This window comes from Silurus meridionalis, chromosome 17 (genome assembly GCF_014805685.1).
Source record: "Silurus meridionalis isolate SWU-2019-XX chromosome 17, ASM1480568v1, whole genome shotgun sequence".
In the NCBI taxonomy this organism is placed as follows: Eukaryota; Metazoa; Chordata; class Actinopteri; order Siluriformes; family Siluridae; genus Silurus; species Silurus meridionalis.
Window position 1 is genome coordinate 23412664 of NC_060900.1, and position 16873 is coordinate 23429536.

General features: G+C 38.5%; 1 protein-coding gene and 1 long non-coding RNA gene across 2 annotated transcripts; one reads left to right on the plus strand and one right to left on the minus strand.

Annotated features, from left to right (window-relative positions):
- Positions 1-1682: 1682 nt before the first annotated feature.
- Positions 1683-16332, plus strand: LOC124399610 (protein TASOR-like). Its single transcript, XM_046870656.1, has 15 exons — positions 1683-2472; positions 4007-4155; positions 4264-4359; positions 4447-4519; positions 6356-6447; positions 6570-6707; positions 7459-7586; positions 8677-8690; positions 8797-8896; positions 9002-9096; positions 9273-9373; positions 9460-9532; positions 9626-9697; positions 9790-11908; positions 16196-16332. The coding sequence occupies exons 1-14, from the start codon at positions 2442-2444 to the stop codon at positions 10245-10247; spliced, it is 1620 nt and encodes a 539-aa protein (XP_046726612.1). The 5' UTR covers positions 1683-2441; the 3' UTR covers positions 10248-11908; positions 16196-16332.
- Positions 2957-6349, minus strand: LOC124399612. Its single transcript, XR_006928263.1, has 3 exons — positions 5059-6349; positions 4591-4637; positions 2957-3103 (listed from the first exon to the last, which is right to left on the minus strand). It is a non-coding gene; the product is annotated as an uncharacterized LOC124399612 (long non-coding RNA).
- Positions 16333-16873: the final 541 nt, after the last annotated feature.

The following is a 16873-nucleotide window of genomic DNA, read 5'->3' on the forward strand; positions in this document are numbered from 1 at the left end:
TGGGCTGATAGGGTGAAAACGGAGCGCAACCAAAAGAACAAATATTGATAATGAGTGAAAGTAAAAAGTTGTCTGAAAAATAAATAGAGAAGTTAAAGTACTGATACCAGAAAAATCTACTTACAACGTATTTCTATGTCGGTTCTTCCCATCTCTGGCTTTGATGACCACTTTGCACATTTCCAATTGCACTCTATTGAAATTCTCTGAGTCAGCCTCATAAGGTGGATAACCTGGAATGTTTTTTCAACTAACTTTAGAAGTTCCCGAATTGTTCCCAAGTTTTCTTGTTGGCTGCTTTTCCTTCACTCATCAGTCCAATTCATCTCAAACCATCTCAACTGGATTCATATTTAATGATTGTGGAGGCCAGGCCACCTGATGCAGCACTCCATCATGCTCCTGCTTGAACAATGGGCTCTTACAAAACCTAGAGGGATGTTTGGAGTTGGAAAACAAATTATGGTCCCACTAGGTGCAAAACAGTCGGGATCCCTAAAAAGAAGTCGTAGACATGCTGGTTAAGTGTACCCTAATATTGGACTATATATCACTGATATTCTGAGCCAGTTAGCTGCCCTGAGAGGCGAATATGAAATCTGATTGGTTAAAGAAACAGAGCTTATTCTTAAGGAGACTATGGTTAAAAAAAAAAAAAAAAAAAAAACAGTAGTACAGTCTTTGAAGGCCCTGGGCAGATTCGATTGACATGGCAGCAAATAGAAGCTGAAATATGATTGAACAAAAAATTCTAACATCCATATACAGCCAAGAGAAATGCTAAGATATGAAGAGAATAAACTTTTGGGAATAAATTAATACAATTTCATGGAACAAATATTAGAATTTAGGCTGTAAATGTAGGTCAGTGCTTCTGATAGTGTTTACGCCAGCAGAGAAGGCTTTTCTGGCCCTGACCACCCGCCACTGGTGAATGCACTTGGGATACATTTAGTTCTTGAGATTTCTTGAACTTAATTTCTTCAAGTAATGATGAACTGTTTTTTCTCTTGATTGAAGTGTTTTGCCTAGATATGTATTTGTACATTAGTTGTAATTGGGCTACTGACTCTGTACTCACCCTTTCCTCCGCACAAGAAAACTGATGGGTAAAAGCACATTAAGAAAGCAAGAAATCTCATGAATGAACACTTGACCAGTCTTGTGAATGTGATGAAAGGATGCCATTAGTTTCCCTACGTGTTCTTTCATAGCTTGCATGTCTTGTGTACAATTGTATTGATGTAAAATAAAGTCTTCTTCTTTCAGCTGCTCCCATTAGGGGTCACCACAGCGGATCATCCGTCTCCATACACCCCTGTCCTCTACAGCTGCCTCTTTCACACCAACTACCTGCATGTCTTCCCTCACCACATCCATAAACCTCGTCCTTGGTCTTCCTCTTTTTCTCCTTCCTGGCGACTCCATCCTCAGCATTCTCCTACTGATATATGTCCTGGCAAGCAGGTAGCTTTACTCCAGAAACCCCGCCCACCACCATACAACACCGTAACCCCGCCCTCTATTTTGTGTAACCACGCCCCTTGCATGCGTGCGCGCGCTGTGTGTGTGTATAATATATATATATATATATATATATATATATATATATATATATATATATATATATATATATATATATTTTTTTTTTTTTTTATCTAATAAATTCGTTAAACCAGAGATTTAAACTATGGCCGTTATAAACTAACGGTTATTGCTGAATGAAGCAGGCAGCCATTACTATCACTCCGTTCTGATAGTGAAATATAAGCATATAAATAGGAACGTGTTTCTTGTACACTACCCTGCTCCCCCGACGTGTGAGCAGACCTCGCCGGCGTGCTGCAGCGCCACATCCAGCGACAACCAGCAACAACCAGCAACGGCAAACCGGAACAGCGGGTCTGTGGACGCGACACAAAATGGAGGCGCTGCGCCGCTTTTAACTTTCTGTTTCTTTTTCGATTCTCGATTCTTCGGAAGCTCCGAAACGGCGGCGGCCCGCGCACTCCTACACCCAAACTCGGTTGTGAGAGATTCGTTTTCCCCCAACAGCCATCACCAACACAACCTAAAGCGCATTTAAACACTAATGTGACACTTTGGTTTTGTAAGCCGCTGATGTTTCTAGTTACGCCCCGACCTTTAACGGTTTAGCAGCGAGCTAACAGAGCTAGCTTCACTTCCTGGTTACACAATCGTATCCTTGAAAGCTGAGACCAAACCAGTTTTCAGGCGAGCTGGAAAAAAAAAAAGAGAGACAGAGAGATATCTACAGAAAGTATGATCGCATAGCGTGTATGAGGAAAACTCTAATAATTCATTGGAAATCTAAAAAAAACACACATTTCGATGAAGATAAGTAATAACGCCAGGAAAGGAAAGTCGATGTGATTTTATATCAAGAGGAACGCAGAAACGCCAGCCAATGCCTCGCCTTCATGGAGAATGACACTAATATACCGAAAGAAGGTGAACATCTTCCTCTTTTCCCAACACTCATTAAACTAACTCGGTGTTCATACAGATAATGTGAATATTCCCTGAATGATTTATGACTACATGGAAAGTAAGTGTTTAATATAGCAGATGGAGATGTTTTTTTTTTAGCAAGCTAACCGGCTAAAGCAAGCGCCTGCGTGTTTATATCGCTATCTCAACCCCGTGGTGGATTTCTGAGCGAAAACTCGAGATCTTTACGGGGTTTGGACCCTAAAATTAAACCCGGTTCGAGTCGATTGACGCGAATAGAATAATAATGGCAACGTTTCTAAATGAGAAGAACCGTATGAACGCTTATAAACGTTTTATTTGGATGTTAGGACATGCTGTGATTTCAACGCAGTGACCAGTGACCAGTGGACAAGCAGGAAACCATTTTTGAGGTTTTTTTTATTTAATGTTTTGGCCCAAATATTGTGCATTTATATCTAAAAAACAGAGGGAAGACACGAAGTAAAGCACACAGCATACTTCTGCTTTATTAATTCAATATTGATGTTGATATTGTGCCTGCATGCCTTTACCCATGATGCCATGCATCAATCAAGAATGGTCATGTAGACCATTTGAACCTCGATCAGAATAACTGAGACCCACATTCCTGAAATGTGAACAAGGAATAAACAATAATTACACTCATGATCATTGTTAAAAAACCTCACAGAGCAAACCGCACACCTTTCTGTTATACATACATAAATGCAATGAATAAAAAGGAAACCTTCTCAAATTTCTCAAATATGTACAGAAGAGTCGAATCCTGACGCCTTTTTGAGAGACGTGTTTATGTCCCGATTGTTTTAGGTACGAAGATTTCCGCAAACAAATATACAACTGTACAGACGGCACACTTTATTTTCTTTGAAAAATCCAACCTCGGCATTTGTTCAACAGCTTCACACGCTCTTGGCATCTGGACAGTTCGTTTCTCCAAACATTCAGCTGAAATACTTTGCCATGCTTCTTGTAAAACCTGCCAAAGATGTTCACTAGTTGGAGATTTGGTTCTGATTTTGCGATCCAGTTCATCCCAGAGCAGTTCAATAGGATTTAGGTGGGGGGATTGGGCAGGTTGTTCCATGGTAGATAACACTTAAGACCACTGTTTAAGATTTAAATAATAATTACGGTGCTTGGACGTACGTTGGGGTGGTGTCCGTTTATCGTGGCTTTTCGTTTACCGCGGGCGGTTTTGGAACGTAACCACAGGGATTACTGTATATAAATATATAAATAAATACATATACAGTATATATATATATATATATATATATATATATATATATATATATATATATATATGCAGAATTTTGTATGCTATGGTAAATATCATGGTATAACATAAATAAAATGCAGATACTTTGTTAGTAAAATGTAATGGTTTTGATGGTTTGTTTGTTTTAGAGCTTTTTATTGAAAAATGTTGGGGGGGAAACAGTATTTATAGTCATTAGATAGCAAATTTGATACAACAGGAACCACTGTATTTCCTCTGTATTTGCAGGTCTTCTTGAGCCAGTGCTTTCTGGCTCAGTAACCTTTGAAAACAGTATTTTAGCTCCTTTGCGTAACAACTATTTGTGTGAGGAGTCCAAAGAGTCTTTTACCTACAATTCAGCACTGCTAGTTAATAATCCAGACCTACAAAAAAGAGTAAGTATACATCTTCATTTTATACATTTTTTTTCTTTATGGCAGCTGTGATCTTCCTGAACTTACCCAGATTAATATATGCTTTTTTCTGTGTCTGTTATTCCACAGTATTCTGCTTTTCGTGCTGAAAAACGTAAAAATGGCTACTCTGAAGAGGAACTTGAGGAGTCATTTGGCTTTATGTTGCTTGATGACAAATCCAGGGTACATGCAGCACCATCGTGGACCTGTTTTTAAATCTGGTTAATGAGTGATTGAATTATCTGACCACCTGTTCACTTTTATTTAAAGGCAAAGAGACTTGTGGAAACAGGCCTAATTGTTGGCCATGGGACATGCACCATTCTTGGGGATTGTTCAAAGGGTAACTATCATTACATCGTGTGGTGTGTGTGTTTGTTGTCAGACTTTTCCCTTTTGTTTAGTTTTTTTTACCTGGAATGTGGTTTTCAGCTTGATCCAAAAGCAACCAAGGTCAAGTGCTATAATTAAAGTGTTGAAAATGCATTAGTAAGGCTCAACACACTCAAGTAAAGGTCCAACATGAATTAATGTATCATATAATGCATTGAGTGTTACAGCAATAAGACGATAGGAAGCGAACTTGAATTAGTTTCAGTTTCTACTGTAACCGGACTGCATCATTATAAAGCAAGCCGAGTCTGTATACTTAAACCGCAGCAGGTCACAGACTGTTTTAAAGACCTCTGTATTTATACAGTTTCCAACACTAGATTAGACAACCCCTAAAAATACAGCATATGAAATACATGTTCTGTTACATAAGCTTGACTAGCACAGCCTGAAAACCTCCTACCTTCACAGCCTGTAAATAACAAACCACAGTGTGTTGGAAATGAAGAGTATGCATGGTATTAGCACATATAAATTGCTAGCTCTTACCGAGCAGTGTGTAGTGGTCCTGTAGTCTTCCAGGTTTGAAAGTGAAAGCATGAATGTAAAGCTCAATATACTCAAGATCATGAGAAATAGAAACAGAAAGTGTTCGAGGGAAAGGGCATATAAAGCAATCCAGTTCCTTTCAGCCAAACATGAAAATGAAACACACATTCCATTAAGGGTTTTTACAGATATTAACGATGGATTGTTCATGCATGTTTTAGATTTAAATTTCTAGGATCATTAAGAAGCTAGTAGTTAATTATGCCTTTAGTTTTATTAGCTATTCTTGTGTATAGCAAACACTATACTCTTTTTTGTTTGGTTTTTCCTTTATTTTCTTTCTCAACTTTTTAAATTAGAAAGGATTAGGTGAGGATCGAACACACTGAGCAGATGTAGCTCTTAACAACACAATCTCTTTCCAGGAAAACACACTGTAGCTCATTCTTCTAAGAAATGATTGTGGCTGGTTATACTTAGTGACTTATTAGTCAAAGTTTGTTGAATATGCTGGACTTTTTTTTTTTTTTTTATTAGTACTTAACCTCTCTTTCTTTATACATTTGTCACTAGACTTTCCTTCCTTTTATTATTTTTTATTTTATTTTTTTTCCATGTTTTTGTTTTTAACTTTTAGTATGTTACAGTACATTGTTGGCAAAATCTTATTGGTCCAGACATGTTCTTTCTACTGTTAAGCAACTGAAATTTAATGTCACCACTGTTTCCTCTTTTTTTTTCTTTCTTTCTTTTTTTAAATCGTGATAGTAGTCTTCTTTTAGGGAGTCAGAGCATGTAAAATCAGAATGCAAAAAATAAAACCAAAGAACACCGATTCGTGTCAGCAGATTGTACACTGTTAATTGCGAACGTGTACCGTTTTATTGTGTACATTTTTTACAAAAGGAACATCTTGTTTCTGTGGGACAGGATGTGCTGTATAACCTCTGTCTCAGTTTCTCATGAGGAACTCGTGTTTTTGGCTCGCCTATGTTAATATCAATGAACTGGTTTTTCCTGAAAGTTTGGGCCATTTGCATGGGTACACAGCATGTTGGAGCTTGAAAAGTTTGTAGGCTTGAGGTCAGAAATATCAAATTCTACAGTATGTTGTGCTTAAAACTCAGGACACCAGCTTTTATTTAAGAACTTTTGAATATGTAGTTATAGCAAGCTGCATTGGATAATAATTTTAGATACAGAACTGACTTGTGCAAGGTATCTAGAAGATTGGACTGATGTGTTTTATATGTTGTGTAAGTACAAATATAAATGCCCTTCATTTGATCTGAAACAGGTGTATATATCTCAAAGTACTCTGACTGCCTCGATCTAAAGCGCTGGTATGATGGGAAGACGGGCTACATCGTTCTGTTAAAGTTGACAAAGGTATTAAAATATATATATATTTTTTTTAAGTAAAATGTTTTAGTATGTACATATAATGAACATGTAACCTTATAATGTCTGTAGTTAAAAAAAACGAAACCAAAACTTTACTTTGTCAATAGGGTCGTGTAAAGGAAGTGACAGAAAACTACACACAAAACTTCACACCTCCAACCGCCGGGTTTGACTGCCATGTGTCGGAGCAGCTCAGAGCAGTGTGTGCAACCACCAGTTCCTTTTTAGCATTTGAAAGAACCCAGGTGACGTTCAACTCATTGTTCTTTCGATTCAGCTTTGATGCGTGCCTTTATTTTGTTTTTTTTTTTTTTAACACGCCTTTAAACCGTAAAACCCAATTCTCACGCACTATAAACTTGTCTGTCATCAAAATTCTCATCATTCATGCCTGTGTATATAGTCGTAGTGTGTATGCTGCTTACTACAGCTATGAGAACTAAACTACTAAATCTCCCAGGCCCCTGCCCCCAATCTCACACACCCAAATGTGTTCTGTCTTACATATCTTAACGTCTGAGCCAGCCCCGGACTATCTTTAACCATTTATCTGTGCAAATGTTACTAACAGATGGGTGGAAAATGACACTTAAGATAATATAAGCTAGAGAGGGGAAGAAGAAAAACCGAAATAAATACAATATATGATCTGTAAAAACCTACAGTTCAGTGCAGGAGTTATGAATGAAAAATGTGTATATATATATATATATATATATATATATATATATATCGTTTTCAACACGATTAAATTTTGTTTAAATACTGGGTTAAATACTTTTTTTTTTTATCTAATAATTGAATTTTAACCCAAAACTTCATATCCCGAGACATGAAAAATCTATCACCATTTTAATACCTTGTGGGTTTTTTTTTTTTGTTTGTTTTTTTTTAAGATTTGCTGAAAATGATGGTTATCTGTAAATGTGCTGTTTAAATCGAGGTTAAAATTCAAATAAATGTATATTTGTGCCTTAATAAATTAATGTTTTTCAGTATTATATGTATGAGCTGCTGGATGGATGGAAAAAGGTCGAGCCATGCCCAAGGCACGTGTGCCCATTCGCCGTTGTGGCTTTCTCCTATGGAAAAACTAGCATCTCGTTAGAGCTGAAAGAGAGAAGGTGAGCCTCAGTAGTGTTATGTTCAAACATTGTCTGAAAGTATGCAAAATAAGTTGGCGCTGAACCGAAAACTAGGTTGACAGACAAAAGTATCAGAACACCTGACTTTTCCAGCCGTAGGTCGTTCTACCTCAAAACGTTCCCATAAAAATTGGGGGCTCACAAATGTCTTTAGATACAGTAGCATTAAATGTTCCCTTCTCTTGAATTAGGAGACCGAAACATGTTGCAGGCTGCTAATGAATGCTTACTGCATCCCAGGCCTCCTTACCCTGCATCAGTACCTGACTTTACTAACACCCTTGTGACTGAATGAACAAACATCCATATCACACCCACACTCCAAAATCTAGTGGAACATCTACCCTGAAGAGTCGACGTTAATATAACAACAAATGGGGACTGAATGTGGAAGGAGATAATCAAAAAGTACAAATACGAATCTCATAAGTAGATTTTTACAATCTGTTATAAAGAATACCTGCATACTACATCAGCCAATAATATGGCTGCAGCAAAATGGATAAAACCATGGAGATGCAGGTGAAAAACTTCAGTAACATTGAATGCACAAATCCAAATGTTTTGTTCGGGGAAGCCTCTGCCTACAGTTGCCTCATTAGAATGGCTGATAATATTGCCAATGTTGGATATATTGGCAATATCCTCTGACCTCCGTCATAAGAAGATCATTTCTGCAGGCGGATTTGCAGCTCACTGGATGTTTTTTGATATGATATTCTTACCATTTAGTATTTACTCTGACAAAGACTGTTGTGTGTGAAAATTTCCAGGTTCTTGAATTATCAAATGGGTCAATCTGGCACCAAGAACTGATATTAACTTGCATCATCATGATTTTCTGTAAATAATTCGATAATGCTAATAATATTTACTGGTAAATTGCCTATCCAGTTTTGCTTCTTTTGCAGTTTGTAAATGCAACATAATTTCAGATTAAATATGAACACACTCCTGCATCTTTTTTCATTGTATTTTTTATGACATCACCTAATGTTCATGTAAATATACAGTTTCTGTAAATATTCTGTAAATGTTTAAAGGTACGTCTGTTTTTTTCCTTTTTCAGCCAAGAGAAATTATGTAAGCATTTCATTTATATTTTACTATACTACACAATTGTTCTAATTTAACACTACTTATTACATATTATTGTCTCGTTGGATTGTTGTGTTTGCTTTCATTTCAGCATTTCAATACCAACCCTGGAGTGGCCAGCTGAAGATCGAGTCCATTCTGTACGACATTGGGTTGAAATCCAGCCATGGAGCCATGTTCCCAGCAAAACTGTATGTTGGATTGTTGAAACTTTTTGATATTGAATTGACAGTGTTTCTATAAATTCAAATTTCTGATATGATCTGGGGTTTGTTTATATTTTTTGGTTCTTTTAGTCCAAAAACAGTTCAAGTTAACTGTGCCATTGGAGTCGCTGAACTGAGGAAGACATTACCCCAAGCAGTTTTTGAAACTTCTCCTCTTGGTGAAGGTATGATCAAATTATATTGTAATAATGTTAAAGATTGAATTTTATGTCAATATTTTGAAATGCCAACTTTAGAAGACTGGTATTTATTACAAATAGCCACTTGTCTTTTATTTCAAATATATACGGATATTTGTCATTTCTTGTGGAATATTTATCGAACATCTTTTTTTTTTAAGTTTCATTTGATGGCAAATGGTTTACCATGTACGATGTCATCTCCTTTGAGACAAAAAATGACCTAGCTTACTTAACTGAAGAGCTGAAGGAGAAGGACATGGTAAGCATCGGGCTTGAATGACTTTTAAATCATTGGAGTAAGAGCTAGATGATGGATTCAATTATATTTTTCCTTTTCCATTGCAGGCCCTTGTTGTATGCTTGGAAGATGGTGGTTTTCTTATACTTTTACATTCATCTAATTTCCTGTCTTATGAAGGTAACGGTAGTCTAAAGACAATCTTCTGAATCTGATTAATCTTGTTCGATCTTTTGCTTTCTGATTAGTGAAATGTTTGGAACATTTTTCTAGGTGTAAGTACAGATAAAGCTTTTGGTCTTCAAGGAATGTTTGTTTATCCTGACTCCAGAACAGTGCCAAGAGGTAAGTACACATCTTTTTTTAATGGTTAAATATTTCTGGACATTGTTCATATGATGTCATTACTTTTAATTATTTGCTCTTTTGGGGTTTAGAGACCAAGAGTGGATACCGTAAGTCTGCAGTTTCATCCGAGGTTCTTCAAATTCTCCCCGCCCTAAATTATGCGGAATTAGAAATGGAGAAATGTCCTCCAAAGCAGCGTGAGGAGCCCCTTGGCATAATGGAGAAACATTTGCAGAACTTTGCTGCTCTCATTTTACCAGGGCTAACTGGCAGCCCAACTAGGGAAGCTAGTATGTTTCCTGATCAGTATGATGTACCCGATGGTTTTCCTCTGTTTGCACCAAAGTGGACGGAACAAACTGGGGATCGCCTCAAGACATATTTAGAAAGTCCTCATGGTTTTCAAATTCCAGTGGCCAGATCATTGGAAATCCTTGCTGCTGGAAAACAGCAGCGCAGTGATGATAACGATGATGATGTCTATTACTATATTTCATCACCTGAGGCGCCCAGACTCCCGCTGGAATGGTTCTGGAAAGAAATTTGAATAATGAAACAGATCACATAACTAGCAGGGACGTTTCCGATGACGTAAAAAAGACAGCCGAGCAGCAGGCTGAACCGCAAAAGACTGAAGCTGCTGAACTGCCTCATTGTGCTACGATAAAGGAAGTCACACCCACTGCAGCAGTGGTTGCAGCGCCTGACGATAAACCATTCAAAAGCACAGACCCCTCACCCACATCAGGTGACCTCCCAACAGAACACTATGCTCAGGACATTCATGCAGTTAATTCTGCTCAGGACAGTGAGGAAACATCAGAGCGTGTCTCAGTTGATGAAAAATGCAGTGGGGAGGAGAATTCAGAAACCGTTCAGCCCACGAATGTGGAGTCGCCATCCATAGAAATGCAAAACGACTCCTCAACTCTGGCGTCTAATGCCGAAATGGAAGTCGATCGTTCCGAGAAAGTCGATTGTTTATCAGATGTGCTGCCTGAAGTTAAAGGTCAGATACCCGTTGCAGACAAAGTTCTACAGGAAGCCGACCTTCCGACATCCATTTCATCTCCGACAACATCAGTAAACCGGACTGAGGCATTAATTGAAGGTTGTAAAGAAGTGCAGCCGGAGGCGAGTGGTAACGTTATTGCTGAAAATAAATCCGTACCAAACCGGCGTGGAAAAAGGAGGAGAAGGAAAACATTAAAACGCAATGCTAATACAGTCAGTCCGATTACATCCACACTTCAAAACACTACTTCAGCCTTAAGCTTTTCAACAGAAGCTACTCCTGAACAGAGTAGTAACAGCGACACAATACATTCCTCACCCAGCACACTGAAAAAAGATTGGCGTTCTCTCCCACGGCGGAAGAAGCACTGGAATGCTGACGCCAGTGTGAAGCGGACATTGAGGTCAGATTTCAAAAGCACCGAACTACCCAGTGATCAGAACGACGAAACCGAAAATAATACTCTCGTTACAGAACTTGCAGGAAATGTTGTGCCCAGTGCACCGAAACGAAAAATGGAAGGATTTAATATGAGGGAACGGTATGGCCTTAAGAATATTGTCACAGATTGCGGCTTCCTCTTTGTGCCCCATGGCTCAGAAGTTGCACCCGGAGACATAAAGTCAAATGAAAATATGCAAACACAAGAATCGTCTAAGGTTTTAACCAGCAGTCCTATTGCGGAGAAGCCAACAACTCCATCAACACTTGATAAAGCTCAGCTATCAGAAACGGAAAACATTGGTCAGCATACGCCCGTAGCAAAAAACATTTCACCGAATCCAGCTGAGGCACTATTATCCAGGGACATTACAGCAAAAGATCCAATACCTTCTCATGGGTCTGAGGAAACATCTGTCCCCGAACCTGCAGAACAAAAAAATAAAATTACAAAGAAAGGCCATGTGTACAAGGCAATATCCATAAGTAAACTAAAGACAGTGCTCAAAAGAGCAAAAAGGACTAAATCCCCTGCTTCACCGGATCACAGGAAATCAGAATCAGATTATCCAGAGCCTGACCCAAAAAGAGCCAAACCACACAATGATGTCGCGTTGCCCAAAACAGCGAAGTGACTCCTCATGCTGAATCAGCTGGGAGTCGAAAGCCAGTGGAAAATACACAATCCAAACCACCCCTGAGGACCATGTCATCAAAGGAGAAGCGGATCTCAAAGATCCCAAAAGAAAATGGTAAGAATTTAGAAAAGCCACTGTGCCCCATGTATTTTCACTGTAAAATGATCTCTGCATTATTGATGTGCATGGGACAGATGCATTATTTGAAACTCCAATACTCTTTCTTGAAATATGAATCAGTGAACACTTTACAGCGTTCACATGGTAAACAAGGGCCCACCAAATCCAATACACACTATGTTAATGAACATGGTCTTTCTTTGCTCTCTGACCTTGGTATCTGAGCTCCTGTGACTTTATTATCGAGTCTTTTCTTTGGTTTATAGAATTCCAGTCCATTTTAAATCAATCAAGAAAACAGATCATTTTCTTTTTCAACAGACACTTTGTGGACAAACTTTGTGGACACACACACACACACACACACAAAGTGGGTAAAATGATTAAAATAAGTAAAATAATTATTGAACACGTCACCATTTTTTTCAGTAAATATATTTCTAAAGGTGCTCTTGACATGAAATTTCACACATACAAGGAAATCAAAACATACATGTCCATAAATGAAGTTTTATGTAATAATGTGAAATGACACGGTAAAAGTATTGAACACGATGTATCTAATACTTTATACAAAAGCCTTTGTTGGTAATGATGGCTTCAAGATGCTTCCTGTATGGAGACAGTAGTGATTTTGGCCCATGCTTCTACACAAACAGTCGTCGAATCTTGAAGGTTCCGTGGCCTCTTCTATGAACTCTGCTCTTTAGTTCTTTCTATAGATTTTTTTATTCGGTTCAAGTCAGGTGATTGGCTGGACCATTCTAGCAGCTTGCTTTTCTTTCTCTGAAACCAATTGAGAGTTTCCTCGGCTGCGTGTTTAGGATCGTTGTCTTGCTGAAATGTCCACTCTCGTTTCATCTTTATCATCCTGGTAGATGGCATCAGATTTTTTTTTTTAGCAAGAATGTCTCTGGAAATTTTTCCATTCAGTTGGCCAGTATTGTATGCTGAAAAACAATCCAACACCATGATGTTCCACCTCCAATCTTCACTGTTGGTATGGTGTTTTTGTGGTGATGTGCAGTGCCATTTGTCTTCCAAACATGGTGTGTATTATGGCATCCAAAAATTTGGTCTCATTTGACCAGACTAAGTTCTCCCAGTATTTCAACATTTTAAACGAGCTTCAACTCGGAATATATATACTGAGGAAAAACTGGATGTGTTCAATACTTATTTTACCCACTGTGTGTGTGTGTGTATATATATATATATATATATATATATATATATATATATATATATATATATATATATATATATTATTTTTTAAGCATGTTTATGTAATTTATTAGTACAAACTCAGTTTTGAAATGTTACTCGGAACTTTCGAGCCACTTATGCTTCTCGCAAACAATCAGATTTTTCGCTAGTTCCTCTCAGTCCGGTTCCAAATGAAAAGTCGCAAACTATCGAGGTTGCAGTGTCGATTCCACCATATATGTGTGTATATATATATATATATATATATATATATATATATATATATATATATATATATATATATATATATATATACATACATACATACATACATACATACATACATACATACTTACACACACATATACATATATACATACATACAGTGAGGAAAATAAGTATTTGAACACCCTGCTATTTTGCAAGTTCTCCCATTTAAAAATCATGGAGGGGTCTGAAATTGTCATCGTAGGTGCATGTCCACTGAGAGACATAATCTAAAAAAAAAAAAATCCAGAAATCACAATGTATGATTTTTAAACTATTTATTTGTATGATACAGCTGCAAATTAGTATTTCAAGACCTGAGAAAGTCAATGTTAATATTTGGTACAGTAGCCTTTGTTTGCAATTACAAAGGTCAAACATTTCCTGTAGTTTCTCACCAGGTTTTCACACACTGCAGGAGGGATTTTGGCCCACTCCTCCACACAGATCTTTTCTAGATCAGTCAGGTTTCTGGCCTGTCGCTGAGAAACACGGAGTTTGAGCTCCCTCCAAAGATTCTCTATTGGGTTTAGGTCTGGAGACTGGCTAGGCCATGCCAGAACCTTGATATGTTTCTTACAGAGCCACTCCTTGGTTATCCTGGCTGTGTGCTTCGGGTCATTGTCATGTTGGAAGACCCAGCCTCGACCCATCTTCAATGTTTTAACTGAGGGAAGGAGGTTGTTCCCCAAAATCTCACAATGCATGGCCCCGGTCATCCTCTCCTTAATACAGTGCAGTCGCCCTGTCCCATGTGCAGAAAAACACCCCCAAAGAATGATGCTACCACCCCCATGCTTCACAGTAGGGATGGTGTTCTTGGGATGGTACTCATCATTCTTCTTCCTCCAAACACGTTTAGTGGAATTATGACCCAAAAGTTCTATTTTGGTCTTATCTGACCACATGACTTTCTCCCATGACTCCTCTGGATCATCCAAATGGTCATTGGCAAACTTAAGACGTGCCTGGACATGTGCTGGTTTAAGCAGGGGAACCTTCCGTGCCATGCATGATTTCAAACCATGACGTCTTAGTGTATTACCAACAGTAACCTTGGAAACGGTGGTCCCAGCTCTTTTCAGGTCATTGACCAGCTCCTCCCGTGTAGTTCTGGGCTGATTTCTCACCTTCCTTAGGATCATTGAGACCCCACGGTGAGATCTTGCATGGAGCCCCAGTCCGAGGAGATTGACAGTCATGTTTAGCTTCTTCCATTTTCTAATGATTGCTCCAACAGTGGACCTTTTTCACCAAGCTGCTTGGCAATTTCCCGTAGCCCTTTCCAGCCTTGTGGAGGTGTACAATTTTGTCTCTAGTGTCTTTGGACAGCTCTTTGGTCTTAGCCATGTTAGTAGTTGGATTCTTACTGATTGTATGGGGTGGACAGGTGTCTTTATGCAGCTAACGACCTCAAACAGGTGCATCTAATTTAGGATAATAAATGTAGTGGAGGTGGACATTTTAAAGGCAGACTAACAGGTCTTTGAGGGTCAGAATTCTAGCTGATAGACAGGTGTTCAAATACTTATTTGCAGCTGTATCATACAAATAAATAGTTTAAAAATCATTTATTGTGATTTCTAGATTTTTTTTTTTTAGATTATGTCTCTCACAGTGGACATGCACCTACGATGACAATTTCAGACCCCTCCATGATTTCTAAGTGTGAGAACTTGCAAAATAGCAGGGTGTTCAAATACTTATTTTCCTCACTGTGTGTGTGTGTATATATATATATATATATATATATATATATATATATATATATATATATATATAGATACAATATGCATTATACAGAGTACAAATCTAAATATTATTACATATTTAGTAAAGACAGCATCCTGCTTTTTTCCTTCTACAGCTGCTGCCATCTGTCTTATGCTACTTCACACATGCAGCGATTTTATTACTATTACACTAACGTTCTTGCTGCTTTTATTGCCACTAAATTCTGGAGTTCGAGAGTTTGCATGTAGAATTCACAAGTTTTATAAAGTAAATGCATCATATAATATACGAGGATAAGAGGAGGCAGCGTGTACTCTTTGTGATTTGCATAAAAATGTAAGCACTTAACCATCACATGCTGTTTGTCCCAGATCTATCTTCACTTCTGTTGGTAATTGCTGCACCAGGTCGCTTATATTTTTACATAAATGTAAATATTTCTCAGCTTTGCCCTGTCGCTGGACACCCCACATGTAGTCATGACCCTGGGCGTCACCAGCTCTTATTGAAATAAAAGGCAATTTGTTGCTTTGTTTCTGTGTGTCACTGTATGTGTAAAGGAAGCATGTATGTCCGCCTGTGTCAAATTCTGCTTTTTGTGTCCATTCTCTTGCTGCTTTTTCATCCTCTCTTGTCTCTGTTTTTTGTTCTTTTGTGTTTTTACAGGTTTTGACAACCTTTCCCCTAATGCAATAGTTAAACAAGCCGGCCAGCAGCTCACATCTAAACCCATAGAGAATAGAGTAAAAGGAAAGCGTGTTAGTTCTGATGGCCGAACCAAGAAACAGGAAGTGGCTGTTGGTGTGCCGGCACCTTCAGATGCTCTTAATCTTCTGGCTGATTTGGCCCTCAGTGTAAATAGTGATGAAATTCTGCCTAGCCTGGGAGAGAAGCATCCTGGAGCCAAGACCAGTAGCTCACCGCAGTCAGTCATTCATCTGTTGCAAGACCTCAGGCCCAGATTCAAATTACCCACTGAATCTCCTTTTCCAGAAGGTCTTGTTGTGACTGGAGATTTGATATTAGAAATCTCAAAAGAGCATTCTTACTCACAGCCCACCTCTCTGCCGTCAGGTTTGAAAGGCATATGCCCCCAGGTTCAACCCCCAGTTGGAAGTGTTGAGTCTTGCCTGTCCTTGAAATCTGGCATTCTCCTGAAGTTACCTGACCTCACTAATTGTCCAGGCTACACAAATAAAGGAGGCAAAAATGGATGGAGATCCCTACCATCTTCAAATACACCAGCCCCAGATGCCGTCAAGAACAAACTATGGAGTTCCCTGTTTTTCCGGTGTAGGAGCATCAGCGAAAAGGAGGGCTCCATTCAAGTGACAAGACATTGGAAAGAAAACTATGATTACAAATATGACAGCAAGTTTACAAATGACCGGCTAGACAAATGCGTGACAAGAGCACTACATGGGTATGCGATATCTATCTATCTATCGATCTATCTATCGTAAATATGCTTAGTAATGTAGCCAATATTGTCTACAGTGTATCTACTACACATTCTTGTTTTTGTTTTTTCCTCAGAAAATGGGATTTCAGCATTGAAGACACATATGAGCATGTTCATCTCATATTTCATATGTGGATAGGCCTGTTTTACAGTAAGCCCACTTCTAGATTCTTTCACTTTGATCAAATCTGTCCACCTGTGGAAAGAAAAGATCCCGCAAAGGTGTTACAGGGTGCCGTCCAGACTCCCACAACGCTGCCTGATGTCGAGCCGGCCTCAAAGGACGACAA

What these genes read in the sequence shown, in the direction of transcription:
- LOC124399610 (XM_046870656.1), top strand. Translation starts at nt 2,442, where the DNA reads ATGGAGAATGACACTAATATACCGAAAGAAG. An exon ending in AGCTGAAGGAGAAGGACATG is followed by an intron (nt 9,374 to 9,459) that starts GTAAGCATCGGG and finishes TTTCCATTGCAG; the next exon opens with GCCCTTGTTGTATGCTTGGA. An exon ending in TAATTTCCTGTCTTATGAAG is followed by an intron (nt 9,533 to 9,625) that starts GTAACGGTAGTC and finishes ACATTTTTCTAG; the next exon opens with GTGTAAGTACAGATAAAGCT.